The 26600-nt window shown below is 38.4% G+C and overlaps 1 protein-coding gene and 1 long non-coding RNA gene across 2 annotated transcripts in view; one reads left to right on the forward strand and one right to left on the reverse strand.

Moving 5' to 3' along the window:
• Window positions 1-11019: 11019 nt before the first annotated feature.
• On the forward strand, window positions 11020-13435 carry LOC130924208 (uncharacterized). The gene is made up of 2 exons (XR_009064842.1): window positions 11020-11490; window positions 11921-13435. It is a non-coding gene; the product is annotated as an uncharacterized LOC130924208 (long non-coding RNA).
• Window positions 13436-14423: 988 nt separating this feature from the next.
• The window catches only part of elovl6 (ELOVL fatty acid elongase 6), a 32267-nt gene continuing 20090 nt past the window's right edge, over window positions 14424-26600 (reverse strand). The window contains exons 2-4 of the mRNA XM_057850625.1: window positions 17516-17647; window positions 17228-17379; window positions 14424-15124 (exon numbers count right to left, since the gene is read on the reverse strand). Of these exons, the coding sequence (XP_057706608.1) occupies window positions 14688-15124; window positions 17228-17379; window positions 17516-17647 (721 nt within the window). The 3' untranslated portion in view covers window positions 14424-14687. The remainder of the gene's footprint in view (window positions 15125-17227; window positions 17380-17515; window positions 17648-26600) is intronic.

Consider the following 26600-nt stretch of genomic DNA (forward strand, 5'->3'; position numbering starts at 1 on the left):
TTAAAAAAATTAATTAATTAAAAAAATAAAAAGAATAGCGCCTGTCCCCTTCCTAAGATGATGATAGCCGTCCAAACGTGTGGTGTCCAGTCTTCCTTCTTTCCTTATCACTATCATTTGTAGTGGAGGGGCTGCCAACGCGCCCACTTCAAACAGAATGGACATCTAGCGCCATCAATAGCAGCCAATGAGTTAAAAAATAAAATGTGTTCTTCCTCTGGCCAAGATTAACCCTCCCATTAATGAGTTTATCACTAGTAGATATCCAATCCATTTGAAGTGGGAGTGTGGCAGCGAATAAACGCTTGTTCGTTAGCTGCCAACCCTCCCACTTCAAATGAATTGGACGTCTAACGCCATCAATGGCATGGAGTTAAGCAGTATCTGACCAAGCCATTATAGCAATTACTTTACATTCAAGTGAGTTTGCAGTAATTTAAGTATTAAATTAAATGTATATATATTAAGGCTGTCAAAATTATCGCGTTAACGAGCGGTAAACAATTTTTTAATTAATCATGTTATAATATTTGACGCATTTAATGCACATGCCACGCTCAAACAGATTAAAATGACAGCACAGTGTCATGTCCACTTGTTACTAATGTTTTTTGGTGTTTTGTCGCCCTCTGCTGGCGCTGGGGTGCGACTAATTTTATGGGTTTCAGCACCATGAGGATTGTGTAATTATTGACATCAACAATGGCGAGCTACTAGTTTATTTTTTGATTGAAAATTTTTACAAATTATATTAAAACAAAAACATTAAGAGGGGTTTTAATATAAAATTTCTATAACTTGTTCTAACATTTATCTTTTAAGAACTACAAGTCTTTCTATCCATAGATCGCTTTAACATAATGTTAATAATGTTAGTGCCATCTTGTTGATTTATTGTTATAATAAACAAATACAGTACTTAAGTACAGTATGTTGAATGTATAGATCCGTCTTATCTTTCCATTCCAACAATTTACAAAAAAATATGGCATATTTTATAGATGGTTTGAATTGAGATTAATTACGATTAATTCATTTTTAAGCTGTGATTAACTCGAATAATAATTTTAATCGTTTGACAGCCCTAATATATATTAAACATGGAATCAGCCAGGTATCGGGAGCCAAAAAATGTTATCAGCGCAACACTAATGTAATAATTATCATGCATCACCAATGTACATAATTATCATGTGAGACAGTGGTCCTTGAACAGGAAACATATGTATAAAATTTTTACCAGCTATAAGCTTGTAACACAAAACTGTGACATGAATCTTGTTTTCACCTCCATCAATAAAACTATGACAATGTGCTATTGAATTTACTGGTAGACACACATTTAGGCAGATTTTTTTTGTTTTAAAATCATGTCGTGAAATATACTTTTGGATAATATGATTTTTTTTTTTTTTGAGGGGGCACCTATTTGGACACAGGGATATTGATTTTCACGGCAAGGGCATACTTATCTATATATATTGGTCTCCATTACTGCTAACAGATAGAGTGGCTAGGGCCGCGGTCCAAAGAGCAAGAGTCAATTCATCTTGAATTACACCACAATATGAGGAATGGGGCTGTAATAGAGTCACAACATTGGAAGTCAAAAGGCACTCAAGGTGGAGCTTGAGAACTAAAGTATTGGGACATTCGCTACAAAAAATTGGAAAGTGTACGCATAAAGTTGGTAGCATTGAGTTATGTAACATTTTTTGCTTTGATTGATTTTCTACAGAGGAAGCCTGAGAATTCATTAAAGTGTACCTAAAATAGTCAGGTAAAATATACAGTACTGTTTATGGTTAATCAAAAACTTGTGGAAATCCATTAATGCTACATTCATGTGATTAAAGTTGTTTTAGAAAAAATAGTTATCAATAAAGATGTCCCGATCGATCGGCATCGATCGGGTCCGATCACGTCATTTTCAAAGTATCGGAATCGGCAAAAAAATATCGTACATGCCTTTTTTTAATATAGATATTTTTTAATTAAATCGTTTTCTAATTGTATTTAACGTTACAGACAAAATGTCTTACACTCATCCAGAGTCTTTAGTTTTGGCTTAAAGTAGGCCTATCAAATTTACCGCGTTAACGGCGGTAATTTTTTTTTTTTTAATTAATCACATTTAACGCAATTAACGCATGCGCTGCACGATCCTCTCACGCATTGTCGCCATCAATTTGTAATGGCGCCGTTTTACCCGTATATAGAGCTAAAAGGCAGCGTAAAATGAGTAGAGGGAATTTTGGCAGTCTTTGGAGCCTTTTTTTAATTGGCTAAATAAAGCCTTACAATCCTTCTCTCAACAATTAGAAATATCATGAGAAGCAATGTGGGGAAGAAAGGTAGTAATTGATCTTTTTCTTAACACCCTATGTTATTTCCCAACGCAGAGAAGATATATCAATTGGTGCCACTACGCACAGTCATGGTTGCACTTCCCATCATGCATTTGGGCAGAACCGTTAAATGGCTACAGTATCATTTACTGAAAGCTCAACAAATACACTAGATGGCAATATTTAGTCACAATATACAAAGTCACATTTATCCTTTAAGAATTACAAGTCTTTCTATCCGTGGATCCCTCTCACAGAAAGAATGTTAATAATGTAAATGCCATCTTGAGGATTTATTGTCATAATAAACAAATACAGTACTTATGTACTGTATGTTGAATGTATATTTTCGTCCGAGTTTTATTCATTTTTTTCTTAATGCATTGCCAAAATGTATAAAATCGGGAAAATATATCGGGAATGATTGGAATTGAATCGGGAGCAAAAAAAAAGCAATCGGATCGGGAAATATCGGGATCGGCAGATACTCAAACTAAAACGATCGGGAGCAAAAAAACATGATCGGAACAACTCTAGTTATCAAGGTTACACTTATCTAAAATCAAAAGATTTTGTATTTTGGAAAGACAATTAAACTGTTACTGTTGAACTTGGCTTTACATCTAATGACAAATTATTGATGTGCTTTGCTAAAGAGAAAATATTTGGCTCAGACTGTTGAAATTGTTAAAGTTTGACTTGTTTCCTAAAAAGAAAAGATTTAAGCCATAGACTTCATAATGTATTGACGGGACACAGGGCGCTGACACTGCGCAACGCCTTTAGGTAGGGGGCCTGCCCACACCTAGCATCAAGAAGAGTTATTATACAGTGATCTAACACCGGGTTTAGGTTGAAAAACTACGAAAGCTGTACCGCATACAAACTGGACGGATTGTCTCAGGAGTGATTCGTTCGAGGATTCGAAGTAATTATTATATTTTTCGTACCATGCATGCATTTTGACACGTTGTGAAAAATAAATCAATGGGAGAAATTAGCCGCTACAGCATTGGCCTCCTACCTCGCAATATTTACGTAAAATAAATGCTAACTGCCTGTTTTTTTGCTTTTAAGCAAGAATCGAGACTGTTATACGTTCATATCTATAAAGAATTAAGGGATTTAAGCGTTTATTCACAAGAATTTTCATCGTAAAGAGGTCTTTGTGGTGCTAAGGCGGCCGCCACATTGGCTTAAAGCAGGGATCGGGAACCTTTTTGGCTGAGAGAGCCATGAATACCACATATTTTTAAATGTAATTCTGTGAGAGCCATACAATATGTTTAAAACTAAAAATACAAGTGCATTTTATGTAATTTCAACACTTTTAAAGTACAATAAGTCTGAATTATTTTAAATAACTTTTATAAATGATAATAAATTAAATAACAATTATTAAATAATATTAAAATAGTTATTTTAATATTTTGTGTCCACAGATAGACTTTTGTACTTACGGTTTTTAACCAGCAGGGCGGAGGCGTTCGCTACGTGGCGTGCATGGGCAATAAATGTTCGCATTTTAGAGCAATGTGAGACAGACGTTGTTAACTAGTATTTTTTTCTTGTTTGAGGTGAGAAAAAGAGTATAATTTGACTGTGTATATTAGCGGATTGCTTTATTTTATGATGATTGTTACTGTGCTGTGTGTTAATGTAGTTCAGAAATATGTTAATCGTTAAGTATTGTAAAGTCTGTAACTAATTGTGGGCCCTTGAAGAGGCCATCAGACGGCAGAGTAGTGACGTAGCGGGAAGCAAGGAGGAGAGAGTGTACGGCGTGAGAGCAAAGTTAGCATGTTGCGGATGCCGCTGTTATTTTGTTTATTATTTCTACAGTTGCCACAATAAAGTGGGAAAGTCATCATCATTTCTCCTTCCTATTTCCCCATTCTGGGCTATTACAGTATGGTTATGTGTGTCTGCAGATGTGTTCGTAATGGCGAGCGGACGACGAGTGAATGCTAGTAGTGTCTAAAATGCAGAAGTTAAATGTTTTGTCACAAAAACTTGCATTTGTTTATTAATATATTTATGTAAGAATCCACATTTCAGAGCGAAAAAGAAATGAGCCGTGTGTGTGCAGCAATGCGAGACGGACGTTGTTTTTTTCAGCCGCACAAGAAAAATGAAAATAAAGCAAAATTAAATGTGTCGCAACAGACTGAAGCATTTAATCCCTCTCTGCACCACGCTACAGAACCATAGCTATTATTTCAACCGACTGCCACACGCATCTTCAGACTTTCTCCACTGCCGCATCTGGAGTGTCCCGAATGTCGCCTGATCACTAGTTTGCTAATGGAAAATATGTGAGCGCCCCTTACTGGTTGCTATTTTGAACGCTTCCCCTGTGGCTCTTACGCCCGCCAGGTTTCCCCCGAGGTCCTAGCGCCCTTCCCATTACATAACGAAACTGTTTTTTTTTTTTTTTTTTTTTTTAATAACTGAAGATTTGTCTGCGAGCCAGATGCAGCTGTCAAAAAAGCCCTATCTGGCTCGCAAGCCATAGGTTCCCGACCCCTGGGTTAAAGACTAGCCTCACATTCGACATATTTACGTAAAATAAATGCTAATTGCCAGGTTTTTTTTTTTTTTTTTGCTTTTAACCAAGAATTGAGACTGTTTTACGTTCATATCTATAAAGAATTCAGGGATTTATGCATCTATTCACAATAACTTTTATCGTAAAAAGCTCTTTGTTGTGATAAGGCGGCGCCACATTGGCTAAAAGACTAGCATCCCATTTGACAAATTTATGTAAAATAAATGCTAACTGCCCGTTTTTTTGCTTTTAACCAAGAATTGGGACTGTTTTACGTTCATATCTATAAAGAATTCAGAGTGAAGCATTTATTCACAAGAATTTTAATCGTAAAAAGCTCTGTTGTGATAAGGCGGCGCCACATAGACTAAAAGACTAGCATCACATTCGACATATATACATAAAATGAATGTTAACTACCCGTTTTTTTTGCTTTTAACCAAGAATCGAGACTATTTTACGTTCACATCTATAAAGAATTCAGGGACTGAAGCATTTATTCAGAATAATTTTTAATCGTAAAAAGCTCTTTGTTGCGATAAGGCGGCGCCACATTGGCTAAAACTAGACTAGCATCACATTCGACATATATATGTAAAATCAATGATAACTGCCCGTTTTTTTTTGCTTTTGACCAAGAATCGAGACTGTTTTACGTTCATATCTATTAAGAATTCAGGGATTTAAGCATTTATTCATAAGAATTTTCATCGTAAAAAGCTCTTTGTTGTGATATGGTGGCACAACATTAGCTCAAAAACTAGCATCACATTCGACATATTTAGGCCTACATTAAATGAATGCGAACTGCCTGTTTTTTTGCTTTTAACCAAGAATCGAGACGGTTTACGTTGATATCTATAAAGAATTCAGGCATTTAAGCATTTATTGACAAGAATTGTCATCGTAAAAAGCTCTTAGTCGTGATAAGGCGGCACCACATTGGCTAAAAGGCTAGCATTACATTCGACATATTTACGTAAAATAAATGCTAACTGCCCGGTTTTTTGCTTTTAACCAAGAATCGAGACTGTTTTACGTTCATAGTACCTATGAAAATTCAGGGATTCAAGCATTTATTCACAAGAATTTTCAACGTAAAAAGCTCTTTGTGTTTCCACTCATCAGCACTGACGAAGATAGGCCCCTTATGAATCGCGTCCCGTCAATATATTATGAAGTCTATGTTTAAGCTAATCAAACTGCTACTGTCACACTAATTCACATTGTTAATGGATGTTTGATATATATATATATATATATATATAAAAAAAGGGTTTTTACATTATAAATTTTTTTAAAAATATATTGATTTTGTCTACAAATGTAGACAATGTAACAGTAGCGGCAACATTTTAGCAGAAAACTAATGGCCAATTTCCAACGGAGGTTACTTCTTTTCCCGCCAGATGGGACGGGCTTTGTCCGCTTCGCTTCCGACTGCATTCCAGCCGGGATGACAGCTGATGAGGTCTTTGGCGGGGAATTAGCGAGCCACTCAAAGGATTTAGCACTGATCCTCCGGGTCACACCGCAGCTCTGCTGCTGGGACAAAGTTACACTGCTTTTTACAAGGATTTAGACTGATTTAAAAAATCACAATAGTGGAGGAAGTAGGAGTGTTGGGGGCCGTAATGCATAAACACACGAGCTAGAGTCCAAACCTGGAAGCCACCCTGGAACTTGTGTCTCCTGAGAGACAGATAAGGAGTTTTAGAGCATTACCATTCATCTACATCATTGGATCTTGCTTCCATGTCCATTAAGGAACCAAAGATCTTGCATTCACTGGCTGTAGAAGCTTGAATTGTCCGATGGAAGGCAATTGTTCATTTTAAATTTTAGCCATGTTTATTTCATAATACACGCGGTATTTTATGCTCCTGCATGATATGGACCGCTTGGATGTGTGTGAAAGCGATCGTTATATGTATTTAGTTTTTTTTAATCCCGCGCCATGAAAATGACTGACTTCGGGCTTCGGTCTTGCATTGAGGAGGAGGGCGCTGTGACGTGTACAGTTGAAGGCGTCCTCTTCACTAAAGAGCCGTCCTGCTGTGTATGAGGACTTAGGATTCAGCTGATTTTTGCGGATTAATACGTTTATTTTTCGCTTCACGCCAACCAAACGGCTGCAGAAAAATCTTGCTGTATGAGGGGGAGGAGTATGCGACTTTTTGGAGTTTCAAAAGGTTCCCATTCACCATGGATATTGGCCAAAACAAGCCCTACTACTGTGGGACCATTGGACTGACGAGGAAGTGAGTAAACATCTTGTTTTGTATTATGTCAAATACGAATACAGCGATTACAAAGTAAACACTACAAACTTTCTTTAAATAAAGGACTACTTACGTTTGATCATTGATGGGGATGTAAAAAGCACTCCTCATGCACGTTAGCTGCACAACAACTGCTGCCGCGCTCCTCCGGGGAACGAACTGTAAATTGCTCTCCGCCAGGCGTCATCCACCTGTTGGGGACGCTAGAGCTCTATAATGATAGGCATGGCTAACCAGCAGATTAAAAGACTAATTTCTCGTCATCTGCGCTTTGCTAAATTGTTGTATATAGTCGAATCGTCTCAAAATATGATTCTAATTCACATAATAATGCTATTTAAGACTTTTTTTCTCCTGTCGTATGCTCTTAAAGCAACACTCGGTAACTTTTCAGTTTTGGTCGATTTTAGCGACACAGATGGACAAAAGCGGTAGTGTTTTGCCTTAAGGAAGACTGCGTTTCCCATGAACGCCTGCAGTGTTGTGAAATCATCAATCAAGCGATTGAAAGCCGGGCCAATGTTTATTCTGTATATCCTGGTACCTTGCCATTGTTTTCCTCCTCAGACAAAACTTTTTTTCTCCTTTGTTGCTCTGCCAGCTTCGCAGAATTCACGCGAAAGTGTTTGCATCAACTTCCCCCTTTATAATGAATGGGATAAGGGGTAAGTGACGTATGCCGTAAAGCAGTCGGCACATTTGTAGTTTTTTGTGTGGCAGGGTTCCTACCAATCTCCTAAAAGTTAGACGGGCATGAAAAAGGTCAGAGGTTAAAAAGGTAAGAAGGGTGTGGAGGAAATATTGACTGGTACACTGTACAACTAGGGCTGTCCCAAACGACTTATTTTCTCCCGATTAGTCAGCAGACTATTTTTACGATTAGTCGACTGATCTATCCCCCCCCCTTTTTTTTTTTAACTAATTTAGGTATGAAGTTTTTGCTGACACTTATTGACCAAAATATTTTGGAACACTTAAATTTTTTAATAAAGTACAAATAAACACGTGAATAACAACAATAAATCACAAATAAACAATGAGGTCAAATGCTGATAGCATTAACTAGTGCAAAAGAATGGAATGTAAACAGATTCAGAACACTGACTTCGCCTCTCCAACATGATTCAAAACAATTCTTAAAAAAATATCTAGCATTACTATTATAGTATACTACTATATAATAGTAGTATAATAATTATTCATTGCCAATCAAATTTTTCATAAAGATTTTAAAGTTATTCTACGTGTAGAATCTGAATTCTGCAGTATGTGGGATTAACACCAGAAATCATTATTTATATGATGAACATGACATGTTTTATTTTGAAATGTTCACCGGAAGTACGTCCGCTAAACCGCTAACAGTAAGCAATACACTCCGCAAAAAAGCTATTTTGCAGTAAGTCGAATTCGTTCCCAGTGAGGATTGGACTCCACCAAGGCTGCCCTTTGTCACCGATTCTGTTCATAAATTTTATGGACAGAATTTCTAGGCGCAGCCGAAGTGTTGAGGGTGTCCGGTTTGGTGGCCTCAGCATTGCATCTCTGCTTTTTGTAGATGATGCGGTGCTGTTGGCTTCATCAAGCCATGACCTCCAACTCTCACTGGGGTGGTTCGCAGCCGAGTGTGAAGCGGTTGGGATGAAGATCAGCACCTCCAAATCCAAGACCATGGTCCTCAGCCGGAAAAGGGTGGCATGCCCTCTCCGGGTCGGGGATGAGATCCTGCCCCAAGTGGAGGAGTTCAAGTATCTTGGGGTCTTGTTCACGAGTGAGGGTAGGAGGGAGCGGGAGTTTGACAGGCAGATCGGTGCAGCATCTGCGGTGATGCGGACTCTGCATCGATCCGTTGTGGTGAAGAAGGAGCTGAGCCAAAAGGCGAAGCTCTCGATTTACCTGTCGATCTACGTTCCTACCCTCAGCTATGGTCACGAGCTGTGGGTCGTGACCGAAAGAACAAGATCCCGGATACAAGCGGCCAAAATGAGTTTCCTCCGCAGGGTGTCCGGGCTCTCCCTTAGAGATAGGGTGAGAAGCTCGGTCATCCAGGAGGGGCTTGGTGTCGAGCCGCTACTCCTCCGCGTTGAGAGGAGCCAGTTGAGGTGGCTCGGGCATCTGGTTCGGAGGACGCCTCCCTGGAGAGGTGTTCCGGGCATGTCCCACCGGCGGGAGGCCCCGTGGTCGACCAGGACACGCTGGAGAGACTATGTCGCTCAGCTGGCCTGGGAACGTCTTGGAATCCCGCCGGAGGAGCTGGCTGAAGTGGCTGGGGAGAGGGAAGTCTGGGCTTCCCTGCTAAAGCTGCGACCCGACCCCGGACTAAGCGGAAGATAATGGATGGATGGATGGATGGATGGATGGAAAAAAGCTATTTTTGTCATTGCATGTGGTGTCAGTAATCAAAATTTTCCAGCGATTTTCCATGTTTGAAGTGTCACCTTTTAACCGCAAGTTTGTGTTTCAGAGAAGACTGCCAATGTTTTATAGCAGGCTAAAGTAGGTTGTCTTTTTTCCCCATTAGCCTCAATGTAGCAATGCTCACATTTACAGAGTTTAATATAGATGTGTTTATTTTGTATGTCTGAACTTTTTTCTATTCTATTGCGTGTTGATGACCAATAAACATCTGTGAAAGGAACTGTTGTCTCATACGCCATCTGCCACGGCGATAAAACGCAGCCGCGAAAATTACCGCCCTCATTTTTATTTACCGTGCAATAAATAAAACATGTCGTTAGTTCGATGGACTTACAATCTGCTAGCTTGTAAATGTCTCCAGTTGTTTTCCAAAATTACGACTGGGTGACTGCGCTTTTAGGTGCGCATTCACGGCCGACGCGCAGCCAAGTTTAGCATTGACGAGACAGGACACAAATGTGTACCCTCCTTTGTTTCGTTGAAATAAATGTTTTGGCTACTCTGGTGCGCTTTTTTTTTTTTTTTTGGCTTTGTGCCGCTCTCACCGCTTGCATATCAAGCGTCCGACATTTAAAAAACAAAAATCCTGAGTGTGTGAGTTTGTGGTCAAACTGCTTGTCTGTGAGTGCTTCTATTGAACAAAGAAATTTCTCTTACCTGGAGGGGTGTTCAGTACAGACCAAGCAAAAATAATACAACATATTAAAATTGTACAGTAATTAAAATAACAATTGAATTCATTTGATTGACAGATGTCTTTTAATATGGTCACCTTTTTGAACAGCTACTGTATGAACTTTCACAAAAGAAAAATCAACTTGTCCTCAGCTTAAGTGCATTGTATCATTTGAACTCTAGAGGGTCCCCTAGACAAACAGTATGGGTTTAAACCATATACACTACTGGCCAAAAGTATTGGCACCCCTGCAATTCTGTCAGATAATGCTTCATTTTTTCCAGAAAATGATTGCAGTTACAAATGCTTTGCTAGTAATATCTTCATTTATTTTGCTTGCAATGAAAAAACACAAAAGAGAATGGGGGGAAAAAATGAAATCATTATAATTTTACAAAAAAACTCCAAAAACGGGCCAGACAAAGGTATTGGCAGCTTTTGAAAATTCATGTGATGCTTCTCTAATTTAGGTAATTAACAGCACCTGTTACTTATCTGTGGCACATAACAGGTGGTGGCAATAACGAAATCACGCTTGTAGCCAGTTAAAATGGATTAAAGTTGACTCAACCTCTGTCATGTGTCCTTGTACCACATTGAGCATGGAGAAAAAAAAGAAGACCAAAGAACTGTCTGAGGACTTGAGAAGCAAAATTTTGAGGAAACATGGGCAATCTCAAGGCTACAAGTCCATCTCCAAAGACCTGAATGTTCCTGTGTCTACCGTGCGCAGTGTCATCAATAAGAGTGTGACAATATCTCGATACAGCGATATATCGCGATATTTTGCAACCCGATGGGTTATCGATATGCTCCCGCCAAGAATCGATACTTTTATTTAACATATTGGCCATACAATGGAGTATGGATGCTGTAAACTGCTCAATGTTTGTTGAGCAATTCCTTGGCGGTCCACTAGGGGCGCTCGGGAGTGGCGGTGAGGGTAAAGTGCGCACAAGTTGTCTAGAGAAGAAGAGAAACTCCAAGTGGGTTGAAAAAATAAAAAAGCTCCGTGAGAACGGTGGAGGGAAAAAATGAGAAAAATATTGCTACAAATCACACATGGGGACACACTTTAGATTTTACACCAACAAGAAAGGAAGCAAGGTGAACAAGGACTTTGCTGTATGCAAGAATTGTCTAAGAAAAATAAGTTTCACTGGGAGCTGGTGACGTAGTGGACACTGGAGTTTGTGAGCTTTGCTTTCATCACTTGAGGTAAGAAAGTTTTGCAATGTAATTGACTTTTTAATTTACATGTATTATTTTGATGACATTTGGTGTTGAATGATATAAAATAAACCAGGACCCTAAACTGGATGAAAATGAATATCGAACAAACCCACATGAATTTACCGATTTATTTGAGAACAAATTTCCATCTAGTTTACTACACAAACTGTTATTACTGTCATTTTGATACAATAAGCTATAAAAATGGTTTGAATAGGTTCCAAGATATATAAAGTGATGTGCATGATATTTAATGTAGCCTACATATTAAAAATAGGTAATTATTTAATTTTTAATTTCTATACATTCATATTTTTTTAAATTCAATACTTCGAACACACAAAAAAAAATCAGGATTTCAACTCAAACGCTATGAAGTAGCTAATATTTTTTGTTTTATTTTGTTGTTTTTAAGGTGAGGAAGACTGTGACTGAGCAAGTCTGACATCTTAATTGCTGAAGCAGATAGCGGAAGTGCTCAAACCAAGCAACAAAGTTCATATACGAAGAAAAGACCCACCAATTTTATCATTGCCCCACTCCAAGCTCAACTGCTGACACCTACGGCACTTTTTATTTATTTTTTGATCTCTCCAAGCGATATCAGTGGTCGTGGTTGGTTTCTTCTATATGTGCAGGGGCACAATTTGCAGTAGATTTATATTTTACAGCAATGTTGCACAGAAAAGGTGTCACTGTTTAATAAATGACTTAAACAGTATTTTTTTCTATTTTCAAATATCTTTTTTTTTCCCGTTTCAACAGTTGTATCGTAGAATTTCATGTATCCAATTTCTGACCAATACATCGATAATCGCTGTATCGTGATATAATCGTTATCGTGAGCCTTGTATCGCGAATCGTATCGTATCGTGAGGTGCCCTGAGGTTCCCACTCCTAGTCATCAATAAGTGTAAAGCCCATGGCACTGTGGCTAACCTCCCTAGATGTAGACAGAAAAGAAAAATTGACAAGAGATTTCAACGAAAGATTGTGCGGATGGTGAATAAACAACGTCAACTAACATCCAAACAAGTTCAAGTTGTCCTGCAGTCTGAGGGTTCAACCCATACTATCCGTCAGCGTCTGAATGAAAAGGGACTCTATGGTAGGAAACCCAGGAAGACCCCACTTCTCACCCAGAGACATAAAAAAGCTAGGTTGGAGTTTGCCAAAACTTACCTGAGAGGCTGAGAAAGCCAAAAACGTTTTGGAAAAATGTTCTCTGGTCAGATGAGACACAAAAGTATATCTTTTTGGGAAAAGGCATCAACATAGAGTTTATAGAGAAAAAACCAAGGCCTTCAAAGAAAAGGACACCGTCGCCACAGTAAAACATGGCGGAGGTTCCCTGATGTTTTGGGGTTGCTTTGCTGCCTCTGGCATTGGACTGCTCGACCGTGTGCATGGCATTATGAAGTCTGAAGACTACCAACAAATTTTGCAGCATAATGTAGGGCCCAGAGTGAGAAAGCTGGGTCTCCCTCAGAGGTCATGGGCCTTCCAGCAGGACAATGACCCAAAAGACACTTCAAAAAGCACGAGAAAATGGTTTGAGAGAAAGCACTAGAGACTTCTAAAGTGGCCAGCAATGAGTCCAGACCTGAATTCCATAGAACATCTGTGGAGAGATCTGATAATTGCAGTTTGGAGAAGGCACCCTTCAAATCTCAGAGACTTGGAGCAGTTGGCCAAAGAAGAATGGTCTAAAATTTCAGCAGAGCATTGTAAGAAACTTATTGATGGATACCAGAAGCAGTTGTTCGCACTTATTTTGTCTAAAAGGTTGTGCTACCAAGTGTTAGGCTGAGGGTGTTAATACTTTTTCCAGCCCATTTTTGGAGTTTTGTGTAAAAAAACATAAATCTTTTTTTTTTTTTCCCTTCTGTGTTTTTACATTGCAAGCAAAATAAAAGATATTACTACCAAAGCATTTGTAATTGCAATTACCGTATTTTCCGCACTATAAGACGCACTGGATTATAAGGCGCACCTTCAATGAATGACATATTTTAAAACTTTTTCCATATATATGGCACACCTCATTATAAGGCGCATAGAATAAATGCTACAGTAGAGGCTAGGGTTATTTTATGCATCCATTGACATTGCTGCGCTAAAGGGAATGTGCTAGGTAAAACATGTAATACAACATTTATATCACATAGTGGCGGGTATTTTTTTTTCTTTTCCACAGTCACCCTTTTTGTGTTAGATGGGTGTATTATGATGGAGAGTGTTATTTGTGGTTTTATTATTATAATGGTGCAATTTTGTAAGCCCGTTTTTGTTTGCAAATTTGTATGAATCTCAAAAAAAAAAAAAAAAAAAACTTGCAGCTCAATATTGATTCATATATAAGGCGCACTGTTGGCTTTTGAGAAAATTTAAGGCTTTTAGGTGCGCCTTATAGTGCAGAAAATACAGTATTTTCTGGGAGAAATTGTGCATTATCTGACGGAATTGCAGGGATGCCAATACTTTTGGCCAGCAGTGTCGCTCTCGAACTTTAAACACATGTTTTCATACAGTACTTTTGAAGTAGTCATTATTTTTAGACCAAAAGACTTCCAAAAGGTAGTTTGTTTTGCATGTTTTGACACGAACACAGTGCAAAAAGCACAGCAGCACAACACATCATTACGAACACTAGTATTTTTTTTTAAGTCGACACATGATAATTTGAACAATTTGCTTGATATTTTTAGCACCATCTGCCCCAGATGCCCTTTTGTTATACAAGTTTCAGACTTCAAACTATGATGTAGGAAACTCGGCAGATTACACCCATTTCAAAAAGGTCATAGATCATTTCTGAAGCGCTGAAACAACTATTTTTGTATCTTAAAATCTAAATACTTTAATGAGATAATGAAAAAAATGACCTGAGAAAATGTGGCCAATGCTTGACACAACAGTGAAAATTAACAACTTTTATTTGCATTGACAGATAAAAACAAAACACACACAAACTGACAAAACAAAACAAAAAATCTTCATATGTAGTACTGTTTTAAAAGTCAAGTAAACACACAACTTTTGTGGCAGATTTTTTGATCAAGTGATTTAAGACTACTTAATGAGGGACTTCAGTTTTTTCAACATCTTGCAACGACTTCATCACCGTGTTCCACTTTTTATCCGGCCGTCAGTCTTCACTTTTTCCCTTTTTTCTGCGCTTTCTACTCAGTCTTCTTCACAGTAGCGGGCGTTTTGCTCTTGCCCACGTAGGCCCCCAAGAAAAACTGAACAAAGAGCACGAAGTAGCTGAGGTACATAAGCGAGGACCATACAATGTTGTGCATGTGCGACGGGCACTCGTGGCCCTGCTGCATCCAGGAGTAGACAAGATAGTTGACCACGCAGCCCATCAGCATCTGGGTGATCTGCGTCAGAGTGATGAACATGGCGAAGTTTCGCGACACTTTGAATCCAGCCGCCCGCAACGCGTAGTAAGAGTACATGACGGCGTGCACCAGGTAGTTCATTGTCATGAACCATCCCCCGCCAGCCACCATGTCCTTGTATGAGTACCAGGAGTACAGCAGCACTGTGATGTGGTGGTACCAGTGCAGGAAAATCAGCTTCTGCTTCCTCAGTACAATGAACAGAGTGTCGCCTGTGTACAGACAGAGATGTTAAACTCGTTATTGCCATCTTTGCTAAAGCCATCTGCACCCTAAACAGCCATATGTAACACCACATCACCCAATGTCCAATACTCATGTACATGCAATATACAGTGCCCTCCATAATTATTGGCACCCCTGAAAAAGATGTGTTTTTTAGCTTTTAATAATTTTTTTAAATTCAAATAATATGGGACCTTAATGGAGAAAAAGAAATAGAAAAAGCCAACCTTCAATACAAGTGCATTCATTCAGTGGGGGAAAAATCCCACATAAAGAAAAAAATTATTTGACATCAAATAATGTGTGTCACAAATATTACCACCCCTGGTGTTAATACTTTGTACAACCCCCTTTTGCCAACAAAACAAGGTCTGGGGACTGAGATGGCCATGGGAGGAGCTTGGTTTTGTGTCTGGTGAACCATTTCTGTGTAGATTTGGCCATATGTTTAGGGTCATTGTCTTGCTGAAAGACCCAGTGACGACCCATCTTCAGCTTTCGGGCAGAGGGCAACAGATTTTGATTTAAAATGTCCTGGTATTTCAAAGCATTCATGATGTCATGCACCCTAACAAGGTTCCCAGGGCCTTTGGAAGCGAAACATCCCCACAGCATCACTGACCCACCCCCATACTTCACAGTGGGTATGAGGTGCTTTTCTTTCGTGGCACGCCAGACCCACTTAGAATGTTTGTTGCCAAAAAGCTCAATCTTGGTCTCACACAAAAATACACACCCAGTTAAGTCCCAGTTGAATCCCAGGCTTCAACTGGGACCGTGTGCTTTGGTCAGATGAGACCAAGATTGAGCTTTTTGGCAACAAACACTCTAAGTGGGTCTGGCGTGCCATGAAAGATGCGCACGCTGAAAAGCACGTCATACCTCATTGACGGAACACGGGGCCGCTTAATAAGGGACCTGCATTGTTGGCATGGCCGTCAAAGCTGAACGAGTGGAATCACAGACAAAGAGCTTTTTTCGTTGAAAATTCTTGTGAATAAATGCTTAAATCCCTGAATTCTTGATCGATATGGATGTAAAACAGTTTTGATTCTTGGTTTAAAAAAAAAAAAAAAACTAGCAGTTAGCATTTATTTTACGTAAATATGTCGAAGTACGATGCTAGTCTGTTAGTCAATGTGGCAGCTGCCATATGTTAACAGAGCTTTTCCGGTGAAAATTCTTGTGAATAAATGCTTAAATCCCTGAATTCTTTAGAGATATGGAAATAAAACAGTCATGATTCTTGGTTATTAGCAAAAAAAAAACGTGCAGTTGGCATTTATTTTACGTAAATATGTCGAATGACAATGCTAGTCTGTTAGTCAATGTGGCGGCAGCCTTACAACAAAGAGCTTTTTACGTTGAAAATTCTTGTGAATAAAAACTTAAACCCCCGAATTCTTTATAGATATTAACGTAAAATAGTCACCATTCTTTGTTAAAAGAGCAAAAAAAACGGGCAGTTACCATTTATTTTACGAAAATATGTCGAAGAACGATGCTTCGTTGAAAATTCTTGTGAAAAAACGCAAAGTATAATAATTACCTTGAATCCTCAAACAAATAACTCCTGAGACAATCCTTCCTGTTTGTATGCGGTACAGCTTTCGTACTTTTTCAACCTAAATCCAGCATTGGATCGCTGCATGTGTCGCTGTGACCGACTGCGAATAACTGGAGCGGATTGTGGGATGGCCCCCTACTTGAAGGCGTGGCGGAGTGAAGGTCGAATCTGACCCGTCAATATCATTATGAAGTTGCCAATGAAGAAGACAAAACCATTTCGACTTGGGAAGTCTGACATGAGGTGATCATGTTTCACTGCGATTCACGTCCAATCCAACTTGGCTGGGGTTAGGGTTTGACTGGCAGTGACTGAATGATTGCTGTCAGCCCTCCCCGTCAAAACGGAATGGACGCCTATCGCCGTCAATGGAAGCTAATGAGTTAATCCATCAAAATAAATCAATTCACTTTGAAAACCTGATATTTTGGGTCCAAATTCAAATCACGTGATTGGATCATGGACATTGCCAATTACAAACCTAGTACAATAAATACCACGTTGAAAAAAAGACTTGACTTACCCAGTTCTGGCGCTTTGCTTAGCACAAACGCATAGGCCCAGAATTTGCTGACAGGTCCATTGTAAAAGCTCTGGTCGCAAACTGACTGTTTAAGCCCTTTGGTCATGAGAATGTATGTCATATAACTTCCAGTGCGGACGGCACCAAATATACTGTAGGGCAAAATGGACAAAAACAACAGTGCGTATCATTGAATTGTCACCTACAGCGCACAAAGGATTTATGTTTGCTTAGAGATATTGCCAAGCGTTACATAACACTTGAATGGGTTCCTGTAACTTGCCCCACCTGAAAACAGCGAGTGTGAGGGACCAGAGTACGAGAGGCTTCCTCAACTCAAACTTCTCCCGTTGCTTCATGACATGGCGGCCGCCGAGGATGCAGGCGGCATAAAGGGCAGAGAAGAGGAAGGACTTCTTCCTGTATCACCCAAAACACAAACATACATGCATTACAGCATTCTTTTTACAACATACAGTATTCATAAGAGAAGTCATCATTGAAATAAAAGCCATCCTGGGGAATCCGCATTAGCTATTAGAGGTGGGAATCTTTGGGCACCTAACGATTCGATTACGATTTAGAGGCTACGATTCGATTATAAATCGATTATTGATGATCCACCCCCCCTGCTATTAGCTGCTTTTAATGTTTTGTACATTAGTTACAAAAAACTGATATATATATATATATATATATATATATATATATTAAAAAAAAAAAAGCCTCACAGGCTTAAACAAACGACTATTTCGGTATCAAGTTAACAGTTAAAAACAATAAATAATATACTCAAATCCCCATTCTGTATCAGCAGCTTTAAACTACATTCAATTAATTTAATGTTGCAAATCAACCGTTAAAGTTGTTAAAATTGCTCCTGTTTAGAGCTGAAACGAATACTCGAGCAACTCGAGTTTAAAAACTGATCCGAGTAATTTTATTCACCTCGAGTAATCGTTTATTTTGACAGCTCTAAGCATCACGTTTTGCTCGGACTACTTTTAATGCGGGACAACGCGCTGATGTCACGTGCGTAGAGGAAGAAGCAAAACTTACTGCAGCCGACAGCCGCTACAAACGACGTCGACGTTGCTAAATATTAGCCCGCACGATGCTACGTTGGTAGCAGGTCTGATGCGTCTCATAGAGATCACATGTATGTTGAACTAGATGCGAAATGACAGAGTCAGCGGCGTTAGTAAACAACCGCCATCTTAAAGCAGTAGAGCGCTAAACGCTAATAAATAAGATTAACGTTACTGTCACTAGATCACGTAACGTTAGCCCTGCGGAGGGCTAGGTTTCTATTAATTATGACCACTGTCGATGCGTGGCTAACGTGTCACATACAGGCTTTAACATAACATAGCGTTGTGGAGTGATGAGGGTGTAAAATAAAAACTTAATAATGCTAACTATCAATTTTAGCTCAGTAGTCATTGCTGGATAAAACACCAAGTAGCACTGGTCCCTAATGTGCTCCAATACAGCCTGTATCACACATTTATTTTGAACACTGCAAAAACTCAAAATCCTATCAGGACTTACAGTTTAGACTAACTTAAAACTTAACTAGAACTTAAAAATGGCTTGACACAAATAGAAATTCAATTGAAACACTTGGGGAAAAAAATCCTAACTTTTAAGTGATGTGTGTTATCAAGCATAACGGCATTTTTAAATAAGATCTAAAAGTTTTTTGAGTGAAAGCAGTGAATTAGTCATTTCTTATATTCTAGTTACATCTGAGATGCAATTGCTGGCTGTTTTCAACAATATACATAGAAAATAAAGACATTGATTGACTGAAAATGGTTCAAGATTAGATGAAATGTCTTGTTTTCTCATGTATATTTATAATTGCTCTTCACCTAAAAATATATTTGTTTTATCCGATTAATCGATAGAATTTTCAGTCGATTACTCGATTACTAAAATATTCGATAGCTGCAGCCCTACTCCTGTTATTCCATAATTTCCCTTCTGTCTACTTTCGACATGTGAAAGTTTTAAAACTATTTTAAAGATAGATTCAAGTCAATATTTTGCCGATTTAAGAGTATTTTAGATAAAAAGTTAATTAGGTTCACTTGGAAGGTTCGCTAGAACAGCCTTGCAGGGAAGTCTGCTTTAAGATGGGGGCCGTTTACAAACGCCCGCATCTAGCTTTCTGTACATGTGCTGCAAACGCCACAGAAACTGTTATTTTGCATCTAGTCCCATATAAATATGATATCTACCGTACCATTATATGGACGTAGTATGTAGCAGCTGTCGGCAGCAGTCAGGTATGTTGTTTTTTTTATCTCGCGGCATGAGTTGAGCTAGAGCCGTGAGTTGAGCATGATGTTTAGCTACTCTCGCTCCGTTCCTCATTGCGTGCCGAAGACCGCGTGGCGCGCTGAGTGTTTTTTACTTCTGCTTTACTTGACATATTTCAATAATCGGAATTTGGATGTTTGTAAATCGTTCTCGAATCTTCCACGGCCGAATCGCGAATAATCTAAGAATCGGGAATTTCGCACACCTCTATTAGCTATACTTCTTGATAGTGAAGGTACAATATTTTATATTGTAACTTTCAAGGTTGTGGGAAAAACAATGTAGTGAAATAAGTTTATTCATAGTTTAGTAGTTGATATTTCAACTATTCAAAGATTTTTCAGAGTATTTGAGTGCTCTCAGGCAAATTCACAACATTTACACCATTGTTTAAAACTGGTATTTCCTCATTTTTTGGCACCCTTTGACTGCCATTTGTTAAATATACTTTTTTTGTCGTTTAAAGGGGTCCTCAGACCGAAAGACTTATAGGCTCTAATAATCCACAATTGTTCTCTTTTACTAAAATATGTTATTAGAAACACATTATTGCCATTGATTTAAAAATCTATAATATTTAGTACATGTTTTGACCTACGTAGGGAACCATGTTTTAAGCGCGCAATGCACGCTGGGGGTGATGACGTGGTTGGCCTTGACTGGGAGAAAAGCTGTGCTAGCTAGCAAGCAAAGCTAGTATGACGACTGGCATTATTTTGTAACATTCTGCTGCTGGTCAGATTGTTTTGTAACAGAGATGTGGGATGAGTTCCCAATGTCGTACCTGCATCCAATTCCAGCTATTCAGTAGTGTCTTTAAACCGATCCTAGGCGGCGTGCATTGACTTGCTGCCATTTGACAGTTTGTACATCCCTTCGTTGTTAGTGACATCAATGCCTTGTTTTTTCTGTTTGTCTGCCTCTCACCGCGGTTTTCCCTCTTTTTTTTTTTTTTATATTGATCCCGACCAACTGTCACGGACACTTTTTGTGTCCCTTTTCGCGATCACGTTGTTTTTGTGTGTTGCTAACATGGCTTGGTCAGATACTGCTGAACTCAAGCCCCTTGAGACAAATTTCCCGCTTAATTTCTCATGTATGATGATGCAAGATTTACCCGTGTCGTGGCTTTCAGACATGGGGATATGGTGGGCGGGATTTTATAACCCAGACATTACGTCATTTTTGGTCAGCATCGGCAACAAAACAAACCACACATTTCTAAAGATGGAAAAGGACTGTCTCTTCCTCAGCTCTAAGATCCAGTAGCAATTTAATTTCATTATATTTCCAGTGTAATTTTGCCATCTTTCCAGCTTGCCTTTGATAATTGGGATGTTTGTTTACCGCTTTTCATCTCAGAGCAAAGAAAGAGGAAATGACGATCTGCCCGCCATGATATTTACCTCATTAGCCTTCGCCCTGTGACCTTGTAATTAAACTTGCTTTCACATATGCCGCGTCCCGGGTAAATCTCGGACATTATACTAGGATGTGACCCAGTTAACTTGGTGTCATCTCAGTGTCAGTCGACCTGGGAAATTGCTTTCAGACATCTGAAATGGACTTTTCTGCCAGTGACGGTGCTAGATGTCCAAGCCATTTGAAGTGGAGGGTTGACAGTGAATAAATAAACATTCATTGGCAGGGTGTCTGAATCGGTATCAGTAGCCAAAAGATTGTATTGGTGCAACACTAGACATGTGCCAATTACCGGTTTCAAAGTATACCTGCGGTATGAAAACGTCATGGTTTCAAAACCGCCAAAAAATTTCGTCATACCATCCCAATGGTATTAGCTATTTTTTATGTCCCAAAATGCAGGGAGAAGTCCCTCCCTTCCAGCTGCAAGGATCAACCCTCCCCCACCAGTTGTTGCTTAGTGTCAGTGAGTCAGCTGTGCTACACGATAGCTGGAGGAGGTGAAACTACTGAACCCTTTACCCCCATTTAAGAAAACAAAATTGCTGGTATAGGAATACTTCAGCTACAGAAAAGTTACAGACGCCATGGCTTAGAGGAGGAGGGCAAACCATGTTTGCGGAGGGTGGCTGCTGAGGAGGCAATACCTCCAATATGATTTCGCATTTATACAAAATTAAAGGTGAGTAAACTGTCATAAACATTTCCCACCAGCTACGAGAGTTTTTAGTGTTTATTTTAGTAATCGAGTAATCGACTGAAAATTCTATCGATTAATCGAGTAATCTGATAAAACTTTTTTTTTTTTAGGTAAAGAGTAATTATTAATATACATGAGAAAACAAGACATTTCATCTAATATTGAACCATTTTCAGTCAATCAATGTCTTTATTTTCGATGTACATTGTTGAAAATAGCCAACAATTGCATCTCAGAGGTGACTAGAATAAAAAGACTAATTCACTACTTTTACTTAAAAAAATTCTAGATCTTATTAAAAAGATATATATATATTTCTTACCTAAAAATGTCATTACGCTTGATAACACACATCAATTAAAAGTTTGGTGTTTTTCCCCATGTGTTTCAATTTTCCATTTGTGTCAAGCTATTTTTAAGTTCTAGTTAAGTTTTAAGTTAGTCTAAACTGTAAGTCCTGATAGGATTTTGAGTTTTTGCAGTGTTCAAAATAAATGTACGTATGATACCTGCTGTATTGGAGCATATTAGGGAGCAGTGCTACTCGGGGTTTTATCCAGCAATGACTACTGAGCTAAAATTGACAGTTGGCATTATTTTTTATTTTACACCCTCATCACTCTACAGCACCATGTTTTCAGAGATTAAATAAAGCCTGTATGTAAGACACGTTAGCCACGCATCGACAGTGGTCATAATTAATAGAAAACAAGCCCTCCGCAGGGCTAACATTACGTGAGCTAGTGACAGTAACGTTAATCTTATTTATTAGCGCTATGTAGTCTACTGCTTTAAGAAGGCGGATGTTTACTAACGCCGCCCTGTGTCATTTCGCATCTAGTTCTACTTGCATATGATATCTATAAGACGCATCAGAACTTAGCTACCTGCTACCAGTGTAGCATCATGCGGGCGTAGTTTTTAGCAATGTAGGCGTAGCTTGTAGCGGCTGTCGGCTGCAGTAAGCAAGTTTTTTTTTTTGTAATGGTTCTTCCTCTAAGTACGTGACATCAGTGCGTTGTCCCGCATTAAAAGTACTCCGGGCAAAACGTGATGCTTAGAGCTGGCAAAATTAAACGATTCCTCGAGGTGAAAAAAATTACTCGGATCAGTTTTTTTAACTCGAGTATTCGTTTCAGCTCTAGTATAATGTAAACATGATGCAAGCCATACATGCGTTCTTTTTACGGAAAATAATTCAATTATTTTTGTCCTGATGGTTATAACGTTGAGCAGTGGTTGTGGGTTTAGGCTCGCCTAAATGACTGCATTTTAATTAGAATATTTCAGTTATTTTATTTATTTATTTTTTTAACTTAAAATGATACATAAGTTCCGATTTGCGAATGTTTTGAAAGACAAAAATCCTGTTCAATGGAAAAGTTGTGTTTTGCCAACCCAGATATCTCAAAGTAACATTTAAAGCTGTAATTGCAATACCATGAAACCGTGATACTGTGACAATGTGATATTTTGGCTTAAGGTTATTATACAGTCAGAATCCCATATCAGCACATGCCTATGCAACACCAGATAGTTTTGCTTTGGTATCATGTTGAAGTGACATCTTACTGGCAAGGAAATAGTTTAAACTGAATTGAAGACCTTCATTTTGAAAAAAATCGTTTTTTTGCCATCTTATTGTGGCATTCGAGGGCAGCGCCAATTACTCGTGGACTTTCACCACCATCACTAAACGTGGCTGTTCAATATCTCTTCTCAGACTAAAATGCTTACATCACTGCAGTATTGTGTACAAAACAAAACTGGAATTACGACAAGGAACACTCCCTATGTCTCTGAAGTGTTTGAAGCACATAGTTCCAACTGTCTCATGATTCTTATCTTTAGCTTCCATTCTGCCTCAGCCTTTTCGCAGCTTCTGTGCAAAGGATAAGTGGCGGCACAGACATAATGAAGGGCAAGGCGCCCAAAGCAAAGAGCAAACAAAAAAAAAAAAAAAAAACATGATAACACTGTTAAATAAGGCGCTGATATGTGACTATCAAAGTTTATCAGATATATTTGTCGTGGCAAGGACATAAATGCACTCACATTATAGAAATGCCGAGGCCAGACTGCAGGATGACATCATTGCGTCTCAATGCTCCTTAGAACAGTGTGGGGCGAGGTTTAAGCGTTGTTGTTCAAAGCAGGTACAATACGTGGTCAAGCAAATATATTCTGCAACTGGTACTAACATTAACATAAAAGTTGGTAACGTCCTTTCAGGCACTTTCAGGATTCTCTGATGTGCATTCCAATGGAACAAAGGCGTGAAATGTACTGTATTATGTATGTTTGGGGGGCAAATGAGGAAAAAGGTGAAAGAATGCAAGCATGAAAGAGAATGCAAGTGAGAGCAAACAAAAGAGCAAAAGAAAAAGGAAACAGGCAATAGGAAAAGTAAAAGACGATAAAGAGAAATATTTTTTTGCAATTTTTTTTTTTTTTTTTACATATACTGTCAAATTCAACATTTTTCCGAGAGCCAACTACACAGAGGTGGAACGTGATCCCAAAAACGTATTCTGCATAGGGTTGTTCCGATCAGGTTTTTTTGCTCCCGATCCGATCCCGATCGTTTTAGTTTGAGTATCTGCCAATCCCGATATTTCCCGATCCGATTGCTTTTTTTTTTGCTCCCGATTCAATTCCAATCATTCCCGATAATTTTTCCCGATCATATACATTTTGGCAATGCATTAAGAAAAAAATGAATAAAACTCAGACGAATATATACATTCAACATACAGTACATAAGTACTGTATTTGTTTATTATGACAATAAATGCTCAAGATGGAATTTACATTATTAATATTCTTTCTGTGAGAGGGATCCACGGATAGAAAGACTTGTAATTCTTAAAGGATAAATGTGACTTTGTATATTGTGACTAAGTATTGCCATCTAGTGTATTTGTTGAGCTTTCAGTAAATGATACTGTAGCCATGCCCAAATGCATGATGGGAAGTGCAACCATGACTGTGCGTAGTGCTACCAATTGATATATCTTCTCTGCGTTGGGAAATAACTTAGGGTGTTAGGAAAAAGATCAATTACTACCTTGCTTCCCCACATTGCTTCCCACGATATTTCTAATCGTAGGGAGAGGGATTGTAAGGCTTTAGCCAATTAAAAAAGGATCCAAAGGCTGCCAAAATTCACTCTACTCATTTTACGCTGCCTTTTAGCTCCATATATAGGTAAAACCGCCATTACAGATTGAACGCGACAATACGTGAGTGGGTCGTGCAGCACATGCATTAAATGCATTAAATATTTTAACGTGATACAAAAAATTAATTACCGCCGTTATCGGGATAAATTTGATAACCCTACCTTAAGCCTAAACAAAAGACTCTGGATGAGTGTAACGTTTTATGTCTGTAAAGCTAAATACAATTAGAAAACGATTTAATTAAAAAATATATATATATTAAAAAAAGGCATGACCGATATTTTTTTGCCGATTCCGATACTTTGAAAATGACGTGATCGGACCCGATCGATCGGCATCCCGACATCTCTAATTCTGCATATAATAAACTTCCTAAAATCAATATATTGGCTAGGTACAACTGTCGGCTGTATCTATCCTAGACCTAGACCGGTATGAGATTCTGTTGGTATGATAATCTTAAAACATCACGGTATCACGGTATTGGATTTACCGCTCTAAAATGTATTACATTGAGATATCTGGGTTTAAAAATAAGAATAAAAATAATAAATAAATAAAAAATTAGGGCTGTCAAAATTATCGCGCTAACGGGCGGTAATTAATTTTTTTAATTAATCACGTTAAAATATTTGACGCAATTAACACACATGCCCCGCTCAAACAGATTAAAATGACAGCACAGTGTCATGTGCACTTGTTACTTGTGTTTTTTGGTGTTTTGTTGCCCTCTGCTGGCGCTTTGGTACGACTGAATTTATGGGTTCAAGCACAATGAGCATTGTGTAATTATTGACATCAACAATGGTGAGCCACTAGTTTTTTTTTTTTATTGAAAATTTTACATTCATTCATTCATTCATTCATTTTCCATGCCGCTTATTCCTCACAAATTTTATTAAAATGAAAACATTAAGAGGGGTTTTAATATAAAATTTCTATAACTTGTACTAACATTTATCTTTTAAGAACTACAAGTCTATCGATGGATCGCTTTAACAGAATGTTAATGCCATCTTGTTGATTTATTGTTGTAATAAACAAATACAGTACTTATGTACAGTATGTTGAATGTATATATCCGTCTTGTGTCTTATCTTTCCAACAATAATTTACAGAAAATTGTGGCATATTTTATAGATGTTTGAATTGCGATTAATTACGATTAATTAATTTTTAAGCTGTGATTAACTCGATTAAAAATTTTAATCGTTTGACAGCTAAAAAAATCCATTGAACAGGATTTGTATTTTTCAAAACATTAGCAAATTGGAACATAAGTATAATGTTAAGTTTAATAAAAATGACAAAAAATAACTGAAATATTCTAAATAAAATTAAAATGAATCCAGACCCTTAGGTGAACCGAAAGCCACAGCTCAACATTATTACTATCAGAACATAAATAATTGAAGTATTTTCCATAAAATGCACCTAACTCTCGTAGCTGGTGGGAAACGTTCATGACAGTGATTACTAACCTTTTTTATATTGCCAAATCATATTGGAGGTACTGCCTCCTCAGCAGCCACCCTCCGCAAACATTTTTACATGTCGGTTGGCCATCCTCTAAGCTGCGACAGTCTAACTTTTCTGTAGCCAAAGTGTTCCCATAGCAGCGATTTTGTTTTCTTCGATGGGGGGAAAAAGTTCAGCAGTTTCACCTCCTCCGGCTATCGTGCAGCACAGCTGATTCATGGACACTAAGCAACAACAGGTAGGGGATGGTTGAGCCTTGCAGCTG

Source organism: Corythoichthys intestinalis, chromosome 11 (assembly GCF_030265065.1).
Source record: "Corythoichthys intestinalis isolate RoL2023-P3 chromosome 11, ASM3026506v1, whole genome shotgun sequence".
NCBI lineage: Eukaryota > Metazoa > Chordata > Actinopteri > Syngnathiformes > Syngnathidae > Corythoichthys > Corythoichthys intestinalis.